Source organism: Balaenoptera borealis, assembly GCF_965194805.1.
Source record: "Balaenoptera borealis genome assembly, chromosome: 6".
Lineage (NCBI taxonomy): Eukaryota > Metazoa > Chordata > Mammalia > Artiodactyla > Balaenopteridae > Balaenoptera > Balaenoptera borealis.
This window is the reverse complement of record NC_138863.1, coordinates 11,712,601-11,735,706: the sequence shown is the minus strand read 5'-3', so window position 1 is coordinate 11,735,706 and position 23,106 is coordinate 11,712,601. Positions and strand designations below refer to the sequence as shown.

The window sequence follows — 23,106 nt, the reverse complement described above, 5'->3', positions numbered from 1 at the left end:
ATAGTGAGAGGCCTGCGCATCGCGATGAAGAGTGGCCCCCGCTTGCCGCAACTAGAGAAAGCCCTTGCACAGAAATGAAGACCCAACACAGCCAAAAATAAATAATAAATTAATTTTTAAAAAAAAAGCTAATTCAAATTGGATACCTTAAAAGGCTCTTGTGAAAGAGTGATTATTGTTCCTCTCTTGTTGTGAGTTTTCTACTTCAGCCCGTGGCATTTCTTCTGTTGGCTCAGCCGTGGTTCTCCTTAAATGCCCCGAGCACGGGTCCAGAGAGCATTTGTGCCGGCTGGCCATTTTGAGAGCTGAACCCCCAGAACCTTCACAGTCTGCCCCCTCTGATTCCTCCCTGCATTTCGCTTCATGGGACAGGCTTTCCCTCTTGGACACTGTGATTCCCTTTGGGAGTCTGAACATCTTTCAGCATCTGTGGGCTCGTGCCCTGTGGCCTGGAGTCAAGATGCCACGTTGAGCTTGCTTCTAACTCTGCCCACAGCCAGGCCTCCCGGTTCCCTGCCCAGCTGGAATGGGCTGTCACACACTGGCCCGCGCTCATAAGTGCAATTAAGAATGGACTTGTTAAAAACAACCGTTAAAAGGAAAGCAGGAGTTGGATCTCATTGTATAAAGCACTTTTAAGCAATAAACTAACGGTAATTGGAATCATGAGTTTCTCTGTAATTTCAAAGTGTTTACCACTTTGAACAGAGAGAAATTCCTTTACCAATGTATGTGGTGAAAACCATATCCAGTAAAACTTTTAATCTTGTAGTATTCATAAAATCTTTATGGTAAAAGTCTTCCACTTTTGAACAGCATCTTTAGTGAAAGTTGGTAAAACGACATATACTTCACTTATCAAAAAACCTCGAAGTGGAGTTTACCCAGCGGGAGTGAGTGGCGGGCCTGGCCCACCTGGATCACGTTTGGGTGGGCAGGTCAGGAAGCGTGACAAGGGGTCCAGCAGGGGTAGTTCCCTCACGTCTCAAAAGGAAAGGAGAATCAGACATGCGTAAGTGTTGGGGTCTCTATCACAGTGGGGAAAAAAAATGTAGAAAAAGGGGTTCCTTTTGACTGCCTTTTTAGAAATTTCTCATTGTCTGACAACTGAAATTCTAGTGGTGGCTTAGCAAACTGACTCTTAGTTTCACACTGCTTTCTCTAACATCCTTTCATCGTTGTCTTAACAACCACCATGTCGACATATTACGTCAACGTCTCCGACAAGGTACCACCCTTGGAGCGAGAGCGGGAGGGATCAACCGTTCACTTGTTTTCCCTCCTGGCTCCGACCCTCTTGCCCATCCACCCTTCCCAGCTAGGCCAGGGCTTCCAGAGTCAGTTGTGTCAGAACCTCAGAGGGCAACATTGAATGTGGTGGTCTGGCCGTAACATATACCTTTGGACGTCATAGGCATGTGCCACTGAGTCAGGCCCATATGTTTCTTGAACAGCTTCTGTGTGTGCGGGGCTGTACCAGGCACTGGGGAGCAGAGAGAAGCATCAGAAATGTTCCCTGCCATTTAAGAGCTTATGATTCCAGTAGGAGAGAGCAGCGCTATGCACAGTGGCTGCCCTGTGTGGTGGGATGTAGTGACCGTTGCATGAGGACCACTGAGAGGAAGGTGCTGGAAGCTGAGGAACTTGAATTGGGAGAGAGCTCTTCCATTGGGGGTGGCCAGAGGGCAGTGCGATTTGGATGGGGCACTGGAAAACGAGTAGGACTTTTGATGGAGGGAGGTGATGGGAGTGGGCCTTTCAGAGTGAGTTACAAGGTTAGCAGAGGCTCAGAAGGGGAAAGGTGCAATCTTTCTGGTCCGCATGCTTAGACGTGAACCTACTGTTTGCGTGTATCCATCAGTGACGCCCTGCATGGCTGCCTCATGGAGGATATTGAAGCTCTTTCATTAGATTTCGGTTTCTGGGTCCTTGAGGTCAAGGACTGTCTATTGTTATTCCTTTATTATCCCCCTACAGTGCCTGGAAGAGTGCTTTTTTTATGCAGTGATTGAAATGCTTATATCACTGCAAATTATATGTTCTGTTTGTAGCCCCGAGAAACCCTTTTCAGTAATGATTTCCATGGTCCTTCATATGATCTTCAAATATTATGCCGCATTTTTGTCTGCCTGCCCAGATATTGGTCATTATGGTAACACAGCCCCTGCTTTATGGGCCATGATGCCCTGTGGATGCTTGTGAGTTTCAGGCAGGCGTGATTCCCACCAGCTGGGGAAGAACAGGAGGCAGCAGGTTAGAGGGAGGAAAAGGGCCCAACAGGAGAAACCTACGAGCACACTGGGTGAGGATGTTACGGACAGTGACGGTTATTTCTGGGCATTAAAAAAAATAAAGTAAGCGAGCACACTGGGTGAGGATGTTACGGCCAGTGACAGTTATTTCTGGGCATTAAAAAAAATAAAGTAAGCCCTTGAGACATTTTGGAAATTAAATGATGCAAATTGTGGAACATGATGGAAAAGAACATAGAAATGGGAGGATTGTCAAGAAGTTTCAAAATGAGTCAAATTAGTTTCATGGATTGGACCTCGACAAAAATGTTCACTTTATGTTGAAATGTAGGATTGACATCTGAAATTGAAATATGTTTGTTACATTTCTGTTTCATGCTAATATAAAGATGACACCCAAGCCATCTTTTTTTTCCCCCTTGGGAATCCTAGGATGCAGTGCCCTGTAAATGTCAGAACGATGGATGGACAGCGCTTGATTCTCCCTTGTGCTTTCGCTCTGCAGGAAATCGTAGAAATAGCCCCGCGGCCTATGGGTTCCATCTCACACCAGAAGAAGAAATGAGGAGAAAGCGGCTTCACAGATTTGACGGCCAGCGAGGTGACCCAGCCATGTGAACAAATGTGATCCAGCTGTGTTATCATCGCCCCCAAGCCCCCACTTAGTTTTAGACAAAAGCAGAGGGCACTGTGACCGTCCCAATTGCTCACATCTGCCGTGGCCCTTCGTCCTATGGCCTCTGTGAGTCTAATTTGCAAGCAGATTGACATCTTGAGACCAGGCTTGTTGGATGCAGCTCACAGCTCTCTGGGAGTGGCCCACCTCCTGGCCTTGTCTTCTTGCAGACAGAAAGTAAACGTCTCCACATAGGGACCAGTTTCCACACTCATTTCTCTCACTGCTGACTCAGCCTTGTTTTGTCTTTGAAGACCGTGACCTTCGCCAGGAGTTTTGTGTTCACCAGCCCAGAAGATCAGGCCCTCATTCTGCTCAGTGCTCGACTTGGCAGGAAGCAGGGAGCCATCCCTCATCCTCCTGGCGTGTTGCCATGGTGACTTTCCAGGAACAGGACGTGGCTACCATCGCAGGCTGTCGTCCCGGTCTGCCGTGCCCAAGCGCCTCGGCTCCTTGGGCCCCCATATCTGGATGGTGGTTGCGGTGAACCTGCTTTGCTGTGCTATCACTCTGCCTTCACGGGATGTGTAACTGGAAAAGCTTAAGTAAGACCTCAGATGGGAAACCACTTACACACTCCATGACACAGCAGGCGGCATCCACAGTTGGGCTCCCAGCAGCCTCTCCGGTGGCGACGTACCATCCCGGAGATGCAACTTGTATTGAACTAACCAGCAAAGCAGCAGCAGGCGCTGCGTGCAGAGTAGTGACCAGTGGGTTGGTCACTGAGAAATCCCTCGTGACAAAGTATTTTTTTCTCATAAAAGTGCCTTTTAATTGACCACTGTAACAGCCGCTTGTCCTACTCACCCGTCCAAGACACTCCCCAAACCCACAGACTGCAAGTCTCTCCTGGTGCTTGTTTTTCATGAATAAAAGGAAAAAGTCAAATATCACTGATGTCTTATTTCATTGAGATATTTATGTTTAAAGGGAGTTAGAAGCAGAAAAGGATCTTCCTATTTTGCTTTATCTAGCACTTATATAGTTTTCTGATTTTGAAAGTAATATATATACCTTGTATATGCATAAAGCAAACATCTGGCAGGAAATGTACCCACATGTTAACAGAGGTTATTTTGGAAGGTGGAGTGCATAGCAGTTTGCTTTCTGTTTTTTACGATTTTGTATTGCTGTCTTTTAAAAATGTGTGTATACATGTGTTATGTGTACTGCTTTTGCAGTAGGAAAACTGATTTATATGATAATAATAAATCAAGAAATATATAATCAGGAAAATGGACTCAATTATAAGTATTGTGTATCTGTTGATAAAATTTACAATATAAACAGAAATACAGAAAAATACATGTGCGATTTAAAAAAATCACCTGTATCCCCACCACTCAGAGGTACCGAGGGTTAACATTTTGGGGATATTGCTTTCTCAGTCTTTGTATACATTTGACAAATTTGGAGCATACCCACTATGCAGTTTTGTATCCGGTTCCTAATCTGAATTGACCCGGGAGAGGCTTTGCCACCTGCATGTACATGAGCTAAGCAAATCAACACGTGAGATCTGGGAGCACTTTGACCTGCCAGCTGGCACGGTGTTACCTGAGCTCCTTCGGTTAATTTATGATTGATAGAAAGCTACACACAGCATGTTTATAGTATGAATTGTATCTCTGAGTCTTGTAGCTTCAAACATTTTAAAATTTGAATGTTCAAGCTAAACGTCATTCCTCTTTTCTCCCAAACTCTTCGAATTTGTTTCCCATGACCTCTGTCGGGAGTAAGCTCATTCTTAACGTGCCATCTTCTCATAGCGCATTGTAAAGGTAATTCTGTTACAACACTTACATCTTGCCCTATGACTTTTTGTGCACAACTGTAGAAAGACGTGCCTTCTGCATGAGAGCACGGATTATGAACGGCTCTGGGATGAGGCCTGTGTCTTGTTAACGCTACACTTCCGCCTCAACCCCGCCACCCAGAGGCTGGCCCCTGGCTCCCAGTAGGGGCTTACTAAATGTTAGCTTCCCCAGAGTGTTTTTTCAATGCATTAAAAGTCCAACCACTATATATGGAAGTTTTTTTTTTTTTTTTTTTACTGCTGTTGAGTCCAATGATAGTAGCTCCTTGCTCTGTTTCACTTGTCAGATATAAAGATACCAGAACTGAATTTCAGATGTGTAACTGTAATATGCATGCCTTCTTTATTTATGGAGTGGAACATCACTAAACTTTACAGATGTGGGAAAGGTCATTTTAGTTACACATATAAACCGGTTATCTTAGCACAGTAAAGGTGTTTTGGAAATTAATTATTTTGTTCAGTTAATGGGCTTGTTTGTAACCAGTGCTTATTATTTTTAATATCCATCTTATTTTTTTTCCTAGAAGAATGAATGTCCAAAGTTATGCCAAAAAACTGGAATTGGATTGAGAAAGACAAAAGCCAGTGCGTTTGACTGTCTCTAATAGGAAATAAGCATTTAGAGCTGTTTTTAAATTTGGTTTCTTTGCTTTAATAGTAATTTCCTGATTGTTTGTTAAACATCCCCACACTTTGGTTGTGGTTAGTCAACTTATGAGACCTCTGAATTCAGAATCTTTCCTTGGTTCTCAGGATGAGGGGGCAGTTAAATTGCTTCCTCTTCGTGACCTTGGAAGTATTTAGTGCCTGTGATTCCAAAGTTGTACGTGATTGTTCAAGGCTCCTCTATCCTTTTAAGCTGTCTGTTGTTGAGGCCCAGACAGTAAATGGCTGGTTTTTCTAGAATCGGGGCCAGTCTACATATTTGTCACACATTCTGCCGCTTGGGGAGTAAGTTAAAGGGCTGAGACCCAGCACCAAACAAGGACAGTAAAACAGAGAGGGTGTGGCCGACTTGGCCACCGACTTCCCAGTCCTAGCTCATCTTGGGAGATTCAATCAAATAGTCATTAAAACAAAACAAAACAAACCTATCATCTCTTCCTTTCCCTTCCCATGGATTATTGCAGTCATTTCCTTTTTTTTTTTTTTTTGCCCCTAGTCTTTCATTTTAGAGTCACAGACTCCCTGCTTAGAAGGACCTTAAAATCTCTCAGTACATTTGCTCAATACTTAAAGTACCTCTTCACTCAGTTCTACACAGCGCTGCCAGTTATCTTCCAAAATCTACTTTTGCGATGCCACTCACCATCTCAGTGCCTTCTATTTGTCTCTCTGTTGCCAAAGGATAAAGGTCAAACTCAATTGCCTCAACCGTGGGGCTCCAGCCAGCCCTTCAGCCTCATCCCCCCCTTATCCATAACAGAGTCTGTGCTGCTCACTGGTCTCGCCGTCCAAGCTGAGAGCCTTCCTGACCCTGTGACTTAAATGAAGCAACCTTTTCCTCTCCCTCTGCCCATCCAGATTCTCCCCGTCCTGCCACCAGACACCACAACCCAGAATGATCTGCTCTTACAGAGCATTCATCACAGTTACCGCAGACCACTTAGAATTGCTAGTTATCCTTCAGTGAGAGGACTGTCTCTCTCTCTAGATTGTAAACTTCACAAGGGCAGGAACCCTGAATGTGTTACCCGTGTATCTCTTCACAGTACCTGAAACAATGCTTTGTCTGGAATGTCAAAACCAATAAACGTTTGTGGATTGAAACAAGCTCATTTATACCATCGCCGGTGGCACATGTGAAAAGAGGTGCTTGTTGCTGCTTGATATTGTTGAGGGTGTGTGTGTGTGTGTGTGTGTGTTTTCTTGAATCACAGGAAAGAATCACTTGAAAGAAAGCTTTTGTCCATAGAAATAGAAAAATCCAGGCCTTTCCCAACACTTCATAAGACAGCATGCTCACCAGATGGTGGGGAGAGGTCTCCATCCTCCTGTGTCAGTCTGAGGCACGCCCCACGTCACGAATGCTGCGACCTAGTGCACAAAACTCAAGATTCCAGGACATTCAAAGAGTATCGCCAGGGAGCCCCGATGGGTACCGCCAAATCTGGCCACTGTACTTTTGCAGGTGTGTTTGATGTATCTGTGCTAACCTTTTTTTTTTTTTTCTTTCTCCTGTAATATTTAGGGGCAAGGAGAGAGTGATCTTGACATCTCGTTTAGATCTTCAGATGAACTGGCAGATTGGAACGTACGATTTATACTTTATCAAGGAAAACTGAAACATTGCTAGTAGAAATCATTGAATTTGGCGGTAACACATATTGCTGCTTGGGAAGAGAATTAGGTAATGAAATCAATAGTATGGGAGGCGATGGTGAGGGTAAAATACAATCTTTAGCGACTGATGGACCAGGGTTCAAGCTCTACTGGGTGCTGACTGTGTGACCCTGAGCAAGCTATTCATTCTCTCCAAACCTCAGTTTCCTCATCTGTAAAATAGGATAGTTGAGAGGTTGAGGGGAGCGCCTATAACAGGGTTCATACAGTTTCTGTCACATAGTAGGTGCTCAAGAAATGTTAATTAAACATCATTATTGTTCTATTGAGAAGTTGAACCAAATGCCACTGAAGTTCCCTCCTACTTAAAAAGAGTTACTTCATGAAACAGGTGAGTATTACCTGTGAATATCGGCACTGCAGCCATCCCTGTGCTCAGCAGCGTGTGGGCTATAAAAATATAATCATCACGAACCCCTAACTTCCAGTTACTCTGGTCATCAGTAACAGTACCTTACGTTTCGTATCTCTTCGTAGTTATATCTCTTACTCTTAACCCTTACAGCAACCTTGTGAAGCAGGTGGTTCAACTAATGGGACAACTGAGACCCGCGGGGTCTCTGCCCCATGCTGGAGGGTGCATGCAACTCAGCAGAGGTTGCTGCAGGAACCCCCGGGCCCTGAGGCCTGGTTTCATGTCTGCCCCACCCCATCACTGTGTACAGGACAGTGCTTCCGGGAGCTTCAGAATCCCACACTTTCCCAAGCCAAGGGGGTCACTTTCCACACCCTGCTCAGGCTCTTCCCATCTGCAGATCGCACTTCTACCAAGTAACCTTTCCTATTTTCCCTACTGAGCCAGACTCAAGGTAGGCTGTATGACAAGGTAGGTTAAGTAGTAAACTCACTTTGGCTTGAAAGAAAATTAATGCACCAGATAAAACACAGTTGTTTTTTGGAGGTCATCACAGAATTTTTATACGTAATAAGTGATATTATAAATTGTAATACAAGATTTCAATGTCAATAGCAGGTCAGGCATCTTGCAAAGTTTACATGTTGAAAGTCTTTAACTTTACAACCCTAGGTTAGAGAAAGGGATGCAATTTATCAGACACATTTCACATTTTTTCCTATGAATCATTAAATATTTAAGCACCATAAAATTCAAGCATTTCACACAGATGTGGCAGCCAGCCTCGGTGGTCGAAAACGCATTATGCAGAGTCTCTGGCAGATAATAACAGTGACAATTGCAGAGTACTGATATTTAATGTCAATTGTTTTGTTCCCTGCAGAACTTCCTGATAATGACCCTGCAGGAAATTCTGAGTTTTGTGTGTGTGGTACAGTAACTTTGAGAATTGAAATAAAACAGCATTCCCAAAGACATTAAGAATTGGCCAGGTATAAATAATTCTAATCAGTAATTTATATGCCCTGTGAGAATCCTTACGTTAATTCTACTATGTAAAGAATCCCAAGAAATATTTTTCATATTAAATGGCTTGTTTTAAATAGAAGATGTGACCATAATAAATATACAAGGTCTGCTATGTGCTGGACATAGAATCTAACTTAATTTTCAATGCAAGAGTAGGTGTTATGTCCCACTTTGTAAATGTGGAAAATGAGGCTCAGAGAGTTGCTGTGACTCACCCAGGATAGCACCTCTGGAGAGTGACAGGGCTGGACTGAAACTTGGGTTCAACCACCTCTAAAGCCACATCTTTCCACTATTCTTGCAGCCACACCAAATAAAAGTAACAATTATCATATTAGTCTGGTGAGCTGATAGAAGCACAAATCTAATGTAATTTCCTGGAAAACAGAGAATGATTTGCTTTATTATAATCTCTAAGAGGCTCAAACTAAAATCCTTGATAAAATCCAGTTTTAGTGGACCATCCTGTTCCTCTTTTCCCAAGCACCAATAACATGTACACAAACTCTGTAGAGGTGACTTTGTACTAGGACGCTTTGACAATCATGAGGGAATACAGATTACAGCATGAGTTAAGTCATATCACATTTCCATGAAGAGTCTTCTCTCATTGTCACATCTCTCAAATCTTATTTCTGAAATTTCAGTTTATGGAAAAGTAAGCTATTTTTCAGGAGGGGGCGATGGTTAAAGTTTATCAGTCGGCTTTCCGTCAATAATTGTAAGAGGAGATTGTGGGTGTGCAGATAGGCTGTCAGACTAAAATATTTTGAAATAAGAAATGGTTTATACTTGTAACCATTTTGTCGATGAGAACCCTATACCCAGAGCTGAACATCTAATGCCTAATGCTGCAATTGTCAGTGAAAAAAGAATTAAGTGTCAATAACATGTTCGGCTCTGTGTAGGCCCAGGGCATACAATGATGAGTAAAGCATGCTGCCTGCCCTGTGGGCTTACATTTTAGCAAGAGAATGAAGGCAGCAGGGTGAGACATCACAGGAGCAGCGGGGAAAGCAGGAGAGAGTGAGCAGACCCGCGAATTGTACTGGGAGCAGCAGAAAGGAGGCCAAGTCACACCCTCCTCCCCACCAGCTAATTCAGTCTAAAGATAAGTAGTCGTCTGCCAGGTAAACTCATCTGCGGGGGACATCACTGGGGGAAAGTGCAGGAGTAAAGTCACAGAGATAGGCGCGTGCCTCTGTGACGAGCAGAGAGGTAAGCTGCGGACGGCTCCTGCAGGCCCCTTCACCTCACAGGAAGTCATCTGGACTTGGCAGGCAGTGGGCTCATTGAAGGATTTTAAGCCAAGGAATAACAAAATCAAATTTGCAACTTAGAGAAATGATGATGGGAATTTGAAACGGGAGGCAGCAGCTGGGAGATGTCTACTACAAGAGTAGAGGTGAAAGACAAAGGCTATGTTTAGACAGGTGCAGAGAGGCCGGCGAGGAAGGCAGCAATCCGCGGGAAGTGGCGACTGAAGTTGAGGTCTGGGGAATCTGAGAAGGGAGGGAATACAGGGAATATGAATGCCCCCCCACCCCCCCGGCTGGCAGCGTGGATTGGGCTCCACTCACTGAGGATAAGAACCCAGAAGGAAACATCTAGTCCCTCAGCTCACGACCCAGAGCAACCCTCTTTGGGCCTTCCAACCAACCTGATGGGGGAGGGGGTTCTGGGGAAGGAGATATTGATAAGGATAATCACCAGTAATGGATTAAGAGAACAACTTTAAAGCTTTCTTCATCCTTCAGAGAGAAAGGATATTCCAAAGTACATTGATATGTAACCAGGTAAAGAAAATGATGGCTTAAAATAACATGATCTTCTAATCCAAGATAGTATTTTTTCCATTGTTTTGCTTTTTCAACCATTTAAAATAATTTTTCGAAAGCAGCAGGTGGCGTTTGTGCTGCGTTTAGAGAGGGCTCTTGTGATATCAGTTATTTTGAAATCAGTCTCCTACACTATCCCGGACTCACTGTGGAGGAACGTGCCCGCTTAATTCAGGCTGTTTTTTCAAAATTTATTTGACCAGCTTATTAAGATAATTCTAATACCAAAGTTAAGGTGTTTAAAATAGCAAGCAAGATATGTTTCCTATGGTCCATCGATCACCCTTACCTCTTCCCAGAGAATGTTCTCAGACCAATTTCATGAATGAACATGATGAATTTTTAGAAGGCTTGAATTTTGGTAATATATGATAAAACTTTTGGAAACAAAATTGTAATTATAAACAAGGTTGAAATTGGGTTCAATATCAAATATTTAGCATGCCATAGGAGAGTTTCAAAAAATTAATAAATGGGTCAAATGAACTAGGAAATATTCTGGTACATCAAGACAATTATTTCCTCTTAAAATGTACATTTTTTCTTTTTACCAGGAAGTAGCCTTAAAATAAATTGCCATCCGGGGGACACTCCAGAGCAAAATTCACTTGAAATACATTCTGCATGTAAGTGCACACTCCCAATCAACGTTTGCCAAGAAAAGTATTTCTTATAAACAAAGTTTTAATTGAGTTTTTCTTAATTATTAAGTGCATTGAAAATGAGCACTGAAATGAATGTCACTTTCTCATGAGAAATTTCTTTAGTTTTCTCTAAAATAACATTTCTTTAAATAAGGAAGGCAAGTTTCCTAAAAATCTTTTCCAATAAGCCTTCTGATTTTTAGGATTAGACCACTGAATTCCCAGCAAAATAGAAAACCTATCCTTTGCTCTACAGAAAATTACTCACTATAAAGTGACATATCTTCTAAGCTTTTACAGAAAATATTAATGCCAAATATCAAACTGCTGCCTTGCTCTAATACTGATATAAAATATAAGAATGTTTTTAAGATTAGAAAAGCAGGATGCTCCTGTAAAAACCAATAACAAGAACATAAAATTCAATTTGTAGGTTGTCTTTGTTTCATTTAAAAGAGTGCCAGGTCTTTTGGGGGCATGGGGTGATGATGACTTAAATGAATCTTCTTACCTAAGTTTAATTAAGTCGGCCCTTAATTTTCTCCCAAGTGCATAATGACAGCTCTGTCACTTCCCCGTATGAGATGCCATTATGCGGATGGAGGGAAAGTGTCCGTTGCGGGCACTCTCTGTGAGGCAGCTCTGCAGGCGCCCCCGGGGAGGGGAGCAGGATGCTTTATGTGAACATGGCCCCATGTGGCTCCAGTCCCATTAGCACGCACACTGGAAGACAAGCCAGACCCCGACTGGGCAAAAGCGGCCTGTTTGGAAGTTCACGGCAGTGGGGAGTCAATTCTTGTGAATCGCTGCCTTAATATTCATTAGTAATAGCTTTTCGGCTCTTAATCCCTTACTGAACATATTTTTTTTCCATAATTGCTACTTTTCCAAAGGGTTGCCAAAGCAGGCATTTCTGTTCTCTGAAAAATGCAGAAGAGAACATAATGTTTTATGTTCATCTGTGATGTGTTTTATGCTAATGTCGCATCTCTGGAATACAGCGACCGTGGTCCTTCCTGGCATAATGATTCATTCTGCTTTGAAATGAACTGTTCAGGCTGGCTGTGTGGATTTTTTTTTTAATCTCCATGGGTCATAGTTTTACAATTAAAGTGCATGGAAAAATAGATTACAGAGGAAATCATTTTGAAATGTAGGAAATCTCTACTTTCTAGTTTCATTTGTTGGCCTATTTATTTTTTCCCGTAAAATCCATCCAGAAGCCCACTGTATTATAGAGTAATTGACTTCAGTTGTTTGAGTTGCTATTAACCAATGAATGACGTTTTCAGTAATGTAATTTGTAATCTGGCCTTTATCATCTATTTGCCTTCCCCTGAATTAGCATACTTTTAAATAAAGCCAGCTAAGAATATCTGGGTTTCATCTAGGTTGGTAGGTCCAAACAAATCCATACGTGTAGCGTTTGCTTAGTCTGTCCCAAACAGAGGAAGGGATTGCAGTACTGTGGGAATAACCACATCGAAACAGAAGGAACAGCTAAACCAGGAGTCCAAGATGAGCACCACTGAATCTCTCAGCACAGCCTAGGATGCCTTAGTCTCCTAGCAAGTTTCTCTTGGTGGCCTGATGACAAGCGGTGGGTTCTCTAGCTATGCTTCACACAGACCTGGCACCTGCTGATTTTCTGGCGCTGGGCTTGGCTTTCTTTCAAGGTGTCCGGTGAGGGTGCGGAGGAAAACTGCACGTCAGGTCTCACAGTTGTCAGCCAGAAGCTATACTCATTTGCAAAAAAGTGGCAAGTTCCCTGCCGTCCTTGGCATTCAAGGAACGGTGCAGCTCTGAAATCCTCCAGGCAGCTGCCAGGTGACATGAGGGCCTGGCCGCCTCCTTGGTCCCCAGCGCCTGTGTGCTACCCGGACAACAAGAGAGAATTAGGGCTCAGACATCTGCAGACAACCCCTTACCTATCCAGTGACACACCTGATTTACATTTTCCCTGAAAATCATTCCAGGAGGAAGAAACTACAATCTGCTGAGGAAAGGAGGCGTGGGAGACGGGATGGGTGTGCACACAACATTAAACCACTTTCGCTGAGGGCTGATGCAAACCCATCTTCCAAATTCTACCAAAGTAATAAAATAATTTTAAAAAAATCATGGACAATAAGAAAGAAGAGTGGCCCTGCATCTCCACAGGCTACAGTCTGTGGTGGCCTTCGTGACCCCGTGTCCTACTGCCGTCCGGTCTGCACAGGGTTCTCAGAATTACGGGCCAGTCCGGACGGCAGGGCAGAGGAGGGGGCTTAGGGACGGCGGGCGCGCGGGGGCTCACCATCAGGAAAGAGTACCCAATCCAGAGGCCCCGCCAGGCCCGCGGACACGGCGGGATGGTCTGGTCCTGACTGTGCACGGCCACGGCTTGCGCGGGGGCCTCGCACACGGCGCAGCGGCTGATGTACGGGCGGATCTCCTCCTCCGAGAGCGGCGTCATGGGCAACGGCGCGGTGCCCGCCAGCCAATAGGACCTGTCGTTCCTCCGGGCGTACTGGCACACTTGGTGGACGTTGCAGTGGGCGAAGGGCAGCGTGCTGAACATGCGGAGGCAGGAGCCCGCCAGACCTTGGGAGGGAAGGCAACAGCGTGGTGCGCGGGCCGTAGGAGCGGCCTCCCCGACATGGACCACCTGTGCGCACACGGTCTGGCGTCGGGAGGCTCTGGCCAAAGCCTGCTGCTACGGCGGCGAAAGCAGGGTGTGCCCCTGACCACGTCGGCCACCTCCCCGGTCTCAGGGGCCAGCCCTCATTCCCTCGGCCACGCGTCGCTCTCTCAGGAGCCAAGCAGTAGGCCCTGCTGGAGGGAGAGGTGAGCGCAGCTCTTCCCCGAGAGCTTCAAGAAGCTCCCAGCCCGGCCTGATGGGGGAGCTGGAGGAGCAGACGGGCCCTGGGAGCGCAGCAGCACAAGCCCTGAGAAGTGGAGGCACTGGGGCTTACCAGAAGGACGGCTGGAAAAAGTGACTCTAAGCGAGGACCTGAATTATGAAAAAGATCTGGCCAGGTTTGGAGATGGTGGTGACCATTCAAAGGAAAGGCCTATTTATACAGCAGTAAAGAGGGCCGGGGGTAATAAGGGAGCGTGGAGCTCAAAGAACTCAAAGAAGTTCATTGCGGGGAAGGTGGGGAGAGCAGGTCTGGGTCTGTCTCAAGGGCGTCCCAAGGTAAATCAGACCAGAGGATGCGGGCTCTGTCCATCTTGTTAAGGAGTTTGGATTTTATTCCCAAAGCTCTGCAGAGCGAGGCCACAGTGGCTCTGGCTAGACCAGGGCAGGGGAGGTGACCAGTGGGACACATGTAAGTAGCTGGCCCTCTAGGCCTGCACCCTTTCACCACCCTTATGGACACGGGGGTCACAGCCCAATGAGAGCCATGACAAGACTCACCTCAACACCAGCTGTCCCTGTGGGCACAGCCCTCCTGGACCCACCACTCCAGCCACCACTGTCTCGGGGAGACCACGAGTGCCAGCACCCAGGGGGCGGGGGGACTCAACCCTCGGCTTAAAAATCAGTTCCTGTGGCTCACAAATCCACTATTGAAAACTGACAAGTAGTGCCAAGGATAACTCCCTGAATAAAGTTCTGATGTTACAAATTTGCAACTAGTAGATAAATAAGTCCTAGTGATCTAATGCACAGTGGAATGAACATAGACAACAATATTGTATCCTAATCATCAAATTTACTAAGGATTAGATCTTAATTATTCCCACCACAAAAAAGAAATGATAGTTATGTGATATGATGGAGGTGCCAACTATCGATACAATGGAATCATATTATGATATATCAGATCAACACTTCTGTACACCTTAAACTTACATCATGTTATATGTCAAATGTATTTCAATTTTAAAAATTGGAGTAGGTTGAGGAGTTGATGCTGGCTAATGCCACACCATATAACCACCAGGGTACCATTTTACATCTAAACACAGGAACCAACCATATCCTGCTTAAATCATTCACACTGAGAAAAATTGCATTTTATATCAGAGTCACCCTTAACTTATGGAGGAAGAATTATTTTTTTAACTAATAATAAGTAGTCAGATAATAATAACTATAGCCACAATGAGCTTCTTTGGCACCTCTCAGGATCATAGGTTTAACAGAATTAGTTGAGAATTAGCATGGTAGTTGAAAAAGAAAAAAAATCCCATAGATGAGTGATCATTTAAGATGTTGATGAATCCATAAAACTAACCCAAAAGTTTTGCTCTTAAGCAATGAACCTGGGTGACCACGTGCCATCTACGTACCAAGGTCTTGATTGTGAGCTTTCTCTTGTCCTTCCAGGTATAACAGACTATACCCGGTCCAGAGCCTGGGCATGCCCGCGGGGCAGGTGGGTTCTCCATCTGTCTGACTGTGGAGAACCAGGAGGAAGCCACTGAGGTATCCAGGGCCAAACCCTTTGGGCCCAGGGTCCCCCACGGGCCCAGGAGGGCCTGGAGGAATAAAGAAACACAAATAAATAAAGGCCATTTAGTGAATTCAGTTTAACAAGCATTCTTAGCACCCGTCTGCTGCTGTGCTAAGTACTCAGGGAGCAGAGAGGAATGTCCCCCTCACACAACTGCAATGTACACCAACAACTCATTCAGCAAGGACCTGTTCCATGCAACTTCTAGCTGCTTGTCTTACATTAGCATAAAATCAGATGAAAATCCCTGGCCTCCTAGAGCTTACATTTTACTCAAAGAAGAGAAATGACAATAAGCATAATCAAAAGGTAAATTGTGAAATACTTAATAAGTGGTAAGTGCTGAGAAGAAAAGAACTAGAAGGACACACCCCATGTAGGATCTCCCAGACCCCTCCGACTAGACTGGGAGCCTGCTCTCTGAAAAGGTGAATCTCAAAGTTAGTCTTTCTTAACGCCTCCCAGACCTGTCCCATTGTTCTACCATATCATCAGTTCCATTCTAAGAAGGACAAGGGCTTGGAATCCATATGTTTGGCTTTGTAGCTCTTCTTTTATAAGGGAGGGAGGTGGAAGGAAGGCCGAATTCTAGAACTCTAAGTGGCTGGTGGGAAATGAACGGTTGTACAGAATGCGAGCAGTGGCATCTCCGCTGGCATCTCTAAAGGGCTGACCCACGGAAGAAGGCCAGTGGCTACTGCTAATTGCCAAAAGCAAAAGGTGAAGTTAGACTTTGAAATCAAAAGGTGTTTTTAAAAAGTGTTGCTCCTGGAAGACTGGCAGCTCTTCTCATCTATAAACCGGAAGTGACAAAGTGGTAGCTTGCAGACTGCATCCTGCTCATGTGTTTTGTTTGACTTACCAAGATGTGATGAGTTAAGATTTCCGGCTAGAAAAGCAGAGTGTAGGGAACGTTGAGCCCGCATTTCTACATGGCAACAGTTTCTACAGAGCAGAAGCTGAGCTGCTGCTTTTGAGCTGCAGCTTCCATTTTCTTGCAGTGCCCCGTCCTCAGCCCCTCTCCCACCCCTTCACCTGCTTCTCATTAGTAACCCGGTACTGCCAGATGGATACTCTCCAAAGATGAGAGGGTATCTGGGAGTCTTTGGGCCCTAACATATTGCCTAGTGTGTTATAGTTCAAATTTATATTCTGTGGAGTCTTATCTCTTCTCATCCAAGGCCACTCTCAAATATTTTTCTTAAGGAACAGCCTTGTATTCTATGTAAGTTGATTGATGGCTGTATGCGAAGATGAATGAACTCAGAAAACCAGAGGCCAAGTGATTCAGTCAGTTGTAGATGTGAGACCACCCCCGCTGTCCCTAAGATCTTCAGCACAGCCTCTCAGTGGCAGTCACACAGCCAATGCCAGGCTTACCTCGGGAGAGTGAACAGCGGAAATGGCAGAGCCTTTTAGGTTAATGTACAGTGTTTTGGGAAAATAATGGACACGGCGCCTTGACCTGTTTTTATGATGGTCGAGTATCAGCTACAATGTGGAGGACACATCCTGTTCTGTTCTTGTTGCTTTGTCCCCCTAAAGCCTGGTGAGTGGGTATCTAAGGCAAACGCTTAAGAGGCCAAGGATCTTGTCAACAGTCTCAGATCCACTGTGCCAGGGAAAAGAAGAGAAACCGCAACTCCTTACCTGGTACTCCTGGACAGCCCGCTTCTCCCATGTCACCTTTGCGTCCCGGAGGCCCAGGGGACCCTGGAAGGCCATCCTCGCCTCTCCTGCCATCCGGCCCGGGCTCTCCTTTGCACCCTGCAGGGAAGGTCACAATGGTGGTGACGACAATAACGTGACACCCACTAGGTAGCATTTACTGCGTGAATTCCTCGTGTCAGCCCTGGGCCTCCCGTTTGCACCAACCTGCACTGGCTCATTTCAGCCCTGCAGCTACGTGAAGTTGGGGTTATACTATCTCCACTTGGCAGTGGGGGTCACTGAGGCTCTAAGAGATCAAGTAACTTGATCAATTAAGGCCAATGAATCATTAATGGGCAGAGTCAGGATCTGAAGCCAGAGCAGCGAGGTGTTGAGTGAGACATTTTCACATTTTCTTCATCGTCTTGTATATTTGACCTGGTTGGGTTTTTTGTTTGTTTGTTTGTTTGTTTTTTGTCGTTGTTGTTTTTAACATTGAACATATCTAGCTTTTGTAATTAAATATTTTCCTTAAGAATAATTTTTCAGAAGACTGAATGGAGGAATGAATAAAACTTAATAGCATTTAGTTGAGAGTCAGGTTAAATTTACAGCAAGGGCAGCTATTTTTAAAAACAGTTCTTTGTCGAGGGTTACAAGGTGCTAGGGAGCAGACTAATCCCTTTGTGTGAATTATCCAGTTCAGTCCTCACAGCAGCCACATGACGAGATGCTCCCACGCGCCAGGCTACCAGTGGGGAGACGGAGGCTAAGAAAGGCCATGGCGCTGACCACGTGCGGTGCGGAAACAGGCCTGGCAGGCCGAGGGCAGAGGCTGCGCCATCCAGCTCCAGACCCTGCTTGGTGACCAGGGCTCAGGCGTGCTCCCTGCGGCCTCGGCAGCCAGCCGTCACACTGAGCCTTGAGCGGTTCTTTAAGTGTTTGGTTCCTTCTGGCCCAAGACACAAGTTCATTAGCCACGATCTCCTTTGGTCTGGGTAGCAGATTTGGTGCCTGCCTGCGGGGGACTTTGCAGCCCTTCCCCTAATTACCTGAACAACTAGTCCCTCAAGGCTTCCGTTCTCTACCTCTCTTCTCTCTCCCTCTCTCCCTTTCTGGATCATTCTTATCTGTCCAATCCCTCTCTCTGCCACAAATTAGCCTAAAACCAACCATTAAGTCCAAGAGGGCTCACTTCAGTAGCTGCCCCTCTTTTCCACGCTGGGACGTGTTCTTCAAGGCATCGGGGGCCGCCTGAGGACGTGGAGCAGGGGCTGCCGGATTCAGGGGACCAGACGTCTCACTCGACTCCGCTCTCACACAGGCACCCTTAAAGCCATCTGAAGTGCACGCCCCCCAAACGTCACTGCCTTTACATTTTGTCCTAACATCGCCTGCCCGAGCGGCCCCCACAAACCTCCGCTTTTCATCCCACGTCCAGCAGCCATCGCCCGATGCTGGTCGCACTACGTTCAGCGTGGGCGTCGGGGGCGCTTCTGGCTTTCGGGGTGCTGTGATGTCACTCTGTCTCCTCTTGGATCATAAATTCTCTTGGAACGTCCTGCAGTGCCTGGACTATGTTCTTACATGGTCACCATTCAGTAAGTGAGAAAGGAAACCTCTCCTCCTCCCCATGGAGGGGAGGGACGCCCTCCCCTGTCTAACTGGGCAGAAGCCTCTTCCTGGATGGCGCTGCTGTATGCGAGTTGGTGCATCTCTTTCCACCAGCTTCGAAGAGAATGTCCGTTATCTTGGAAGGAACCTAGGGCCGCACGGTGAGCTCAGACCACTCTTTTCTCTCCCACCCAACGAGATGATTCCAACACGTGGCCACTGTGCGATCCTGGAAAGGGCTGCCCAGGGCTAATGAGACAGCGAACCAATGGGCGTATCACAGACAAGGCAGCAGACATTCCTTCCCAAGTATCGACATGCGACGAGCTCACCGCCCCGTCTGGGGAAGAGTTCCCTGCCAGCTGTTACAATAGAGGCTTTGCTCCCTTTAGGGGAAGACAAAGGGAAATTGTCAGCAGATGACGTTTCTGAGAGCCAGGAAGGAAGGCTTTTGTTAACTCGAGTTGAGTGCCCAGAGCTTTCTACTTGGAACTTGTTTTACAGAACAGACCAACGTCTAAAAGCACAGCAGTGTCGGATGGAGTCCCTCCTCTGAGAGGGTCACGTGTTGACTAGAAGATAAATGCTCCCAACAGGATGTGGGGACATCCATTAGGCAGTGACAGTTCAAACCAGAATGGAAACCACTTTTGCGTTCATCACAGGAAGTCTCAGCCTTTGAGGGCCACCCGGGAAGGAAAAGTTGTAGATCAAAGACATGTGTGAGTAGAAAAGCATTAGACCTTCTGTGATCGAGAGCTCTTAACAGACTCAAGTTTTACTTAGTGTGGCCATTACCCACTCATACTGGGTAGGAAAGAGTCAGAACTTCGTTTTTTCCTATGTAGATTTCAGCGGCAGCCCTTGGATACAAAATCAGCTTAGCAATGAAAGAGGTTTTGAGGGAAAACAGGAAGAAAACCACAATGTCATTTTAAGTGGAGGTGGTACTTCTCAGGGGCAGCTGCTCCTTCACAACCAACCTTGGGGTGGTCTTTACAGCCCCACACACCCTGCTGAAAGAATCGCCTTCAGAAAAGGACAGATGACGCAAGTCCATCACAGCTGGGCCACTTTAGACCCTTAGAATATACCTGTCACTTTTCAGTAACTGGATAGCACGGCCAATGCATCTAGGGTGGCCAGTGGGAGCAGATAGGGAGAGGGGACCAAGGAATACACTGATGGCAAAGAGGGTTCTTTACAACAGGAGCCGGGTTGGGGGGCTGTATCAGAGAAGAGGGGGCCCCATAGAAAGCAGTGGGCTGGGAGCAGGTGCACAGCAGGGCCAAAAGGAGCTCCAGGGAAGCTGGACCACAGAGCAGTGCAGCCCACACTGTTAGACGGTTGGGGAAAGTGGGTGGTGCTTCCCGGGAAGGACTGTGCACTTTTTTTTTTAACATAACAATCACATTCTGTGGCACAGTGGTGGCCTCGGGGTGTCCCCACTGCCAGCAGGCAGGGTCAGTGACATCAGTAAGGAGAGGGCACGGGAAGCCAGAGACAGCCGTTCTGTGGCCACCTGCGGCTGGATAAGCCCATCCGACCCCAAGTCAGGAGGAATTCGAGATGACAGGTGATCACACCTGGACCACAGAGACAGTCAGCCCTCTTTCAGAAGCTCACAGTCTATGCAGAGAGAATCTTGTATGTGCCTAAGATAACTACTAAGTTAAAGTGTGCAGAATTTGCCCATTTGATTCTTTTCTTTGTCACTTTCTTTGGTTATTTTCCAAAGCCACCACAGTGGGTGAACCCAACCACCTATCTGGTCTCGACTGATATTGGGGTGAAGCAATGGGTCTCAGCCCTGGCTGCCTGCTACAGTCATCCGGGCAGCTTTCTCAAAACACTGATGCTCGGGCCCTGTCTCCCTCTGAGTTTTGCTGGTCTGGGATGAGGCCTGGACATCAATATTTTTTCAAGCCCCTCCAGGTGACTTTAACCTAGAGCTAGGATTGAGTCATTTAAGAAGGCATCACTCTTAGCTGACTCTTTTAAGGACAGCATTCATATAATACAGTTAGGGTTTCTCAAACTTGAATGTATATACAAACATTCTGGGGATCTTGTTAAAATGCAGATTCTAATTAGGTCGGTCTGGGGGTGGCCTCAGTTGCTACTGGTCCTCAGACCACACTTTGAGCAGCAAAGATGTAGCAGGTTCTCAGTTTCTGGATTATTAGGCCAGCCTGCCCCAACTATGCTCCTGCCATCTCCCTGTTGGACAATTCTGGTTCCTCAAAGTCCAATCTCTCCTTACAAGCTCTGCTCAAATGCCAGCTCTTGCTGGGGTCTTAGGAGTCCCGCAATCCTCCAGGCTGGAATTACCTCTCCCCATCCCATTTTCCTAATGCCTTTTGCTTGAAACTCCTTCAAAACACGAATTATAATTTCCCATTATTTAGAATTACTTATGATCTGCCAGCTATGTCTACCATGAGGCTGTGAGACCCACATCTCATTCACATCTGTATTGCCCACAACACCTAGTACTGCATTTTATAAGGAGTAGAGGGGGACTTCCCTGGTGGCACAGTGGTTAAGAATCTGCCTGCCAGTGCAGGGGGACATGGTTCGAGCCCTGGTCCGGGAAGATCCCACATCCCACGGAGCAACTAAGCCCATGCGCCACAACTACTGAGCCTGCACGCTAAAGCCCGCGAGCCACAAATACTGAGCCCATGTGCCACAACTACTGAAGCCCGCGCGGCTAAAGCCCGTGCTCCCCAACAAGAGGAGCCATCGCAATGTGAAGCCCACGCACTACAATGAAGAGTGGCCCCCGCGCTCTGCAACTAGAGAAAGCCCGCGTGCAGCAACGAAGACCCAACGCAGCCAAAAATAAATTAATAAATTAATAAATTAAAAAAAAAAAAAGAGTAGAGGGGGTCTGGAAGTATTCTCTGAAATGAATTTGCAGAAACCCATTACAGGCCACATCTTCTACTTGAAAGTTAATTTTTTAAAGGGGGGATGGGACCAGCCCTCAATATTGCAGATATATACATAACAAGGCAGCTTGGTTTTAAAATAAGGTTGAGTGACGAGTTTATTGACTGACTAAGGGTTTATTCATGCAAAGAGTGCCAAAAAAAAAAAAAGTTAAGTAACTACTCTCAATTCCCAGCGCCCATGGGCTCTTAAAGGAAGTTGCTCCCATCGACACTCGATTAACTGACTGCACAAACGCAGATGCAATGCAGCAACTACAAACGACAGAACCCCACACTAACATAAACAAGGCTCCAGAGCTGTTCTGGATGCTACCCAAGAACTACACAGACTCCAGCGGACCGGGACATCTCTTGGGTCCTTAGCTACTTGGGTTTGGGGAAACACAAGGAAAACAGGTGGTGCAAAATTCGGTTTTACTTCCAATTTCTTTGGCCCTGAACCAAAAGGAGCCAAAGCCACAGCTGGGCGGTGGGAAAGCCAGGAAGAGGAATGGTTTCATGCCTCTTAGGCTAATTTGCACATTTGTTTCTAGAATTTGGTATCTAGAATCACAGGCACTGCCACTGGTCTAAAAAGATCAGTTATCTCTAGATGACCAGCCTGAACTCTCTAATCTCTTTGTAAATTACCCAATGAGATGGGGATATATGAAGAGAAAATAAACCATTTGGAGGGCACCTTTTAAAGGAATGGTTTGGTTTAAATACTTAAGTAAGAATCCTGCCACCCTGACAATGACTGAGCAATGCTCAGATCCATTCGATGAACAACGCCGTCTTTGCCGTAATTCAGCGTGACCCGCCCCCCTTCCCTTTTCCTCTTCCAAGTGATACGCCTCCTTCTCCCTTCTTGTAGGCTGTTCTGCTCCACTGAGTCCCAATTCAATTCAATTGTTTTTAATTCAAGGTCAAATCCACACCTAATAATGACTATTCATAGAGCATGTACTCTGTGGTGCTAAGAGGTTTCAAAACCTCATGCCCAAAAGCTGCCCAAGAGTAAAAGATTCAAGTAGGCGTTCCCCATACAAATAGAAGGGATGTGTCGATCCTGTTGCTACATGATTAAACCTTTGGACAGATGTAGAGAAAATGTTTAAGGGGAAGGAGGTTTCCACTGCTTCCTCCCCGCTATTTGTTTAGGCTCCATACCAAAAACCTACGTAGCAAACACCCAGATTTTCATTGCTGCCAGTAATGAACAATCAGTGTGAGGCTCATACCTGGTCCTGGGGGGCCCCTCATTCCAGGGAGCCCCATGGCTCCTTCTGGTCCTCTTGGGCCTGGTACCCCAGGAAGCCCCGGGATTCGGGGGCAAGCATCCAAGTCTGCAGGGGGCCCAGGTTCACCTGAAATGAGAACCACCACCTGTGTGAGGGATTCCAATGCTTATGAACCAGGTCCTTCTGCCATCTCGAGCTGGATGGGCTTCTGACACTACGCTGAAATGTTATCGAGCATGTTCAAGCAGCCAAGGTCAGCTC

At 46.1% G+C, this 23,106-nt stretch overlaps 2 protein-coding genes across 5 annotated transcripts in view; one reads left to right on the top strand and one right to left on the bottom strand.

Annotated features, from left to right (window-relative positions):
* The window catches only part of RHBDD1 (rhomboid domain containing 1), a 124,125-nt gene extending 112,009 nt beyond the window's left edge, over window positions 1-12,116 (top strand). For 2 of the 4 annotated variants that reach the window (XM_082396284.1, XM_082396283.1), the window contains exon 7: window positions 2,758-4,176. In XM_082396284.1, coding sequence (XP_082252410.1) covers window positions 2,758-2,870 — 113 coding nt within the window. In that variant the 3' untranslated portion in view covers window positions 2,871-4,176. Of the gene's footprint in view, window positions 1-2,684; window positions 4,177-6,941 lie in introns of those variants that run through there. The other 2 variants (XM_082396287.1, XM_082396286.1) reach the window with 2 other exon arrangements.
* A 140-nt stretch (window positions 12,117-12,256) lies between these two features.
* The window catches only part of COL4A4 (collagen type IV alpha 4 chain), a 135,910-nt gene continuing 125,060 nt past the window's right edge, over window positions 12,257-23,106 (bottom strand). Inside the window, exons 43-47 of the mRNA XM_082396293.1 lie at window positions 22,846-22,971; window positions 17,052-17,168; window positions 15,238-15,426; window positions 13,256-13,542; window positions 12,257-12,832 (exon numbers count right to left, since the gene is read on the bottom strand). Of these exons, the coding sequence (XP_082252419.1) occupies window positions 12,569-12,832; window positions 13,256-13,542; window positions 15,238-15,426; window positions 17,052-17,168; window positions 22,846-22,971 (983 nt within the window). The 3' untranslated portion in view covers window positions 12,257-12,568. The remainder of the gene's footprint in view (window positions 12,833-13,255; window positions 13,543-15,237; window positions 15,427-17,051; window positions 17,169-22,845; window positions 22,972-23,106) is intronic.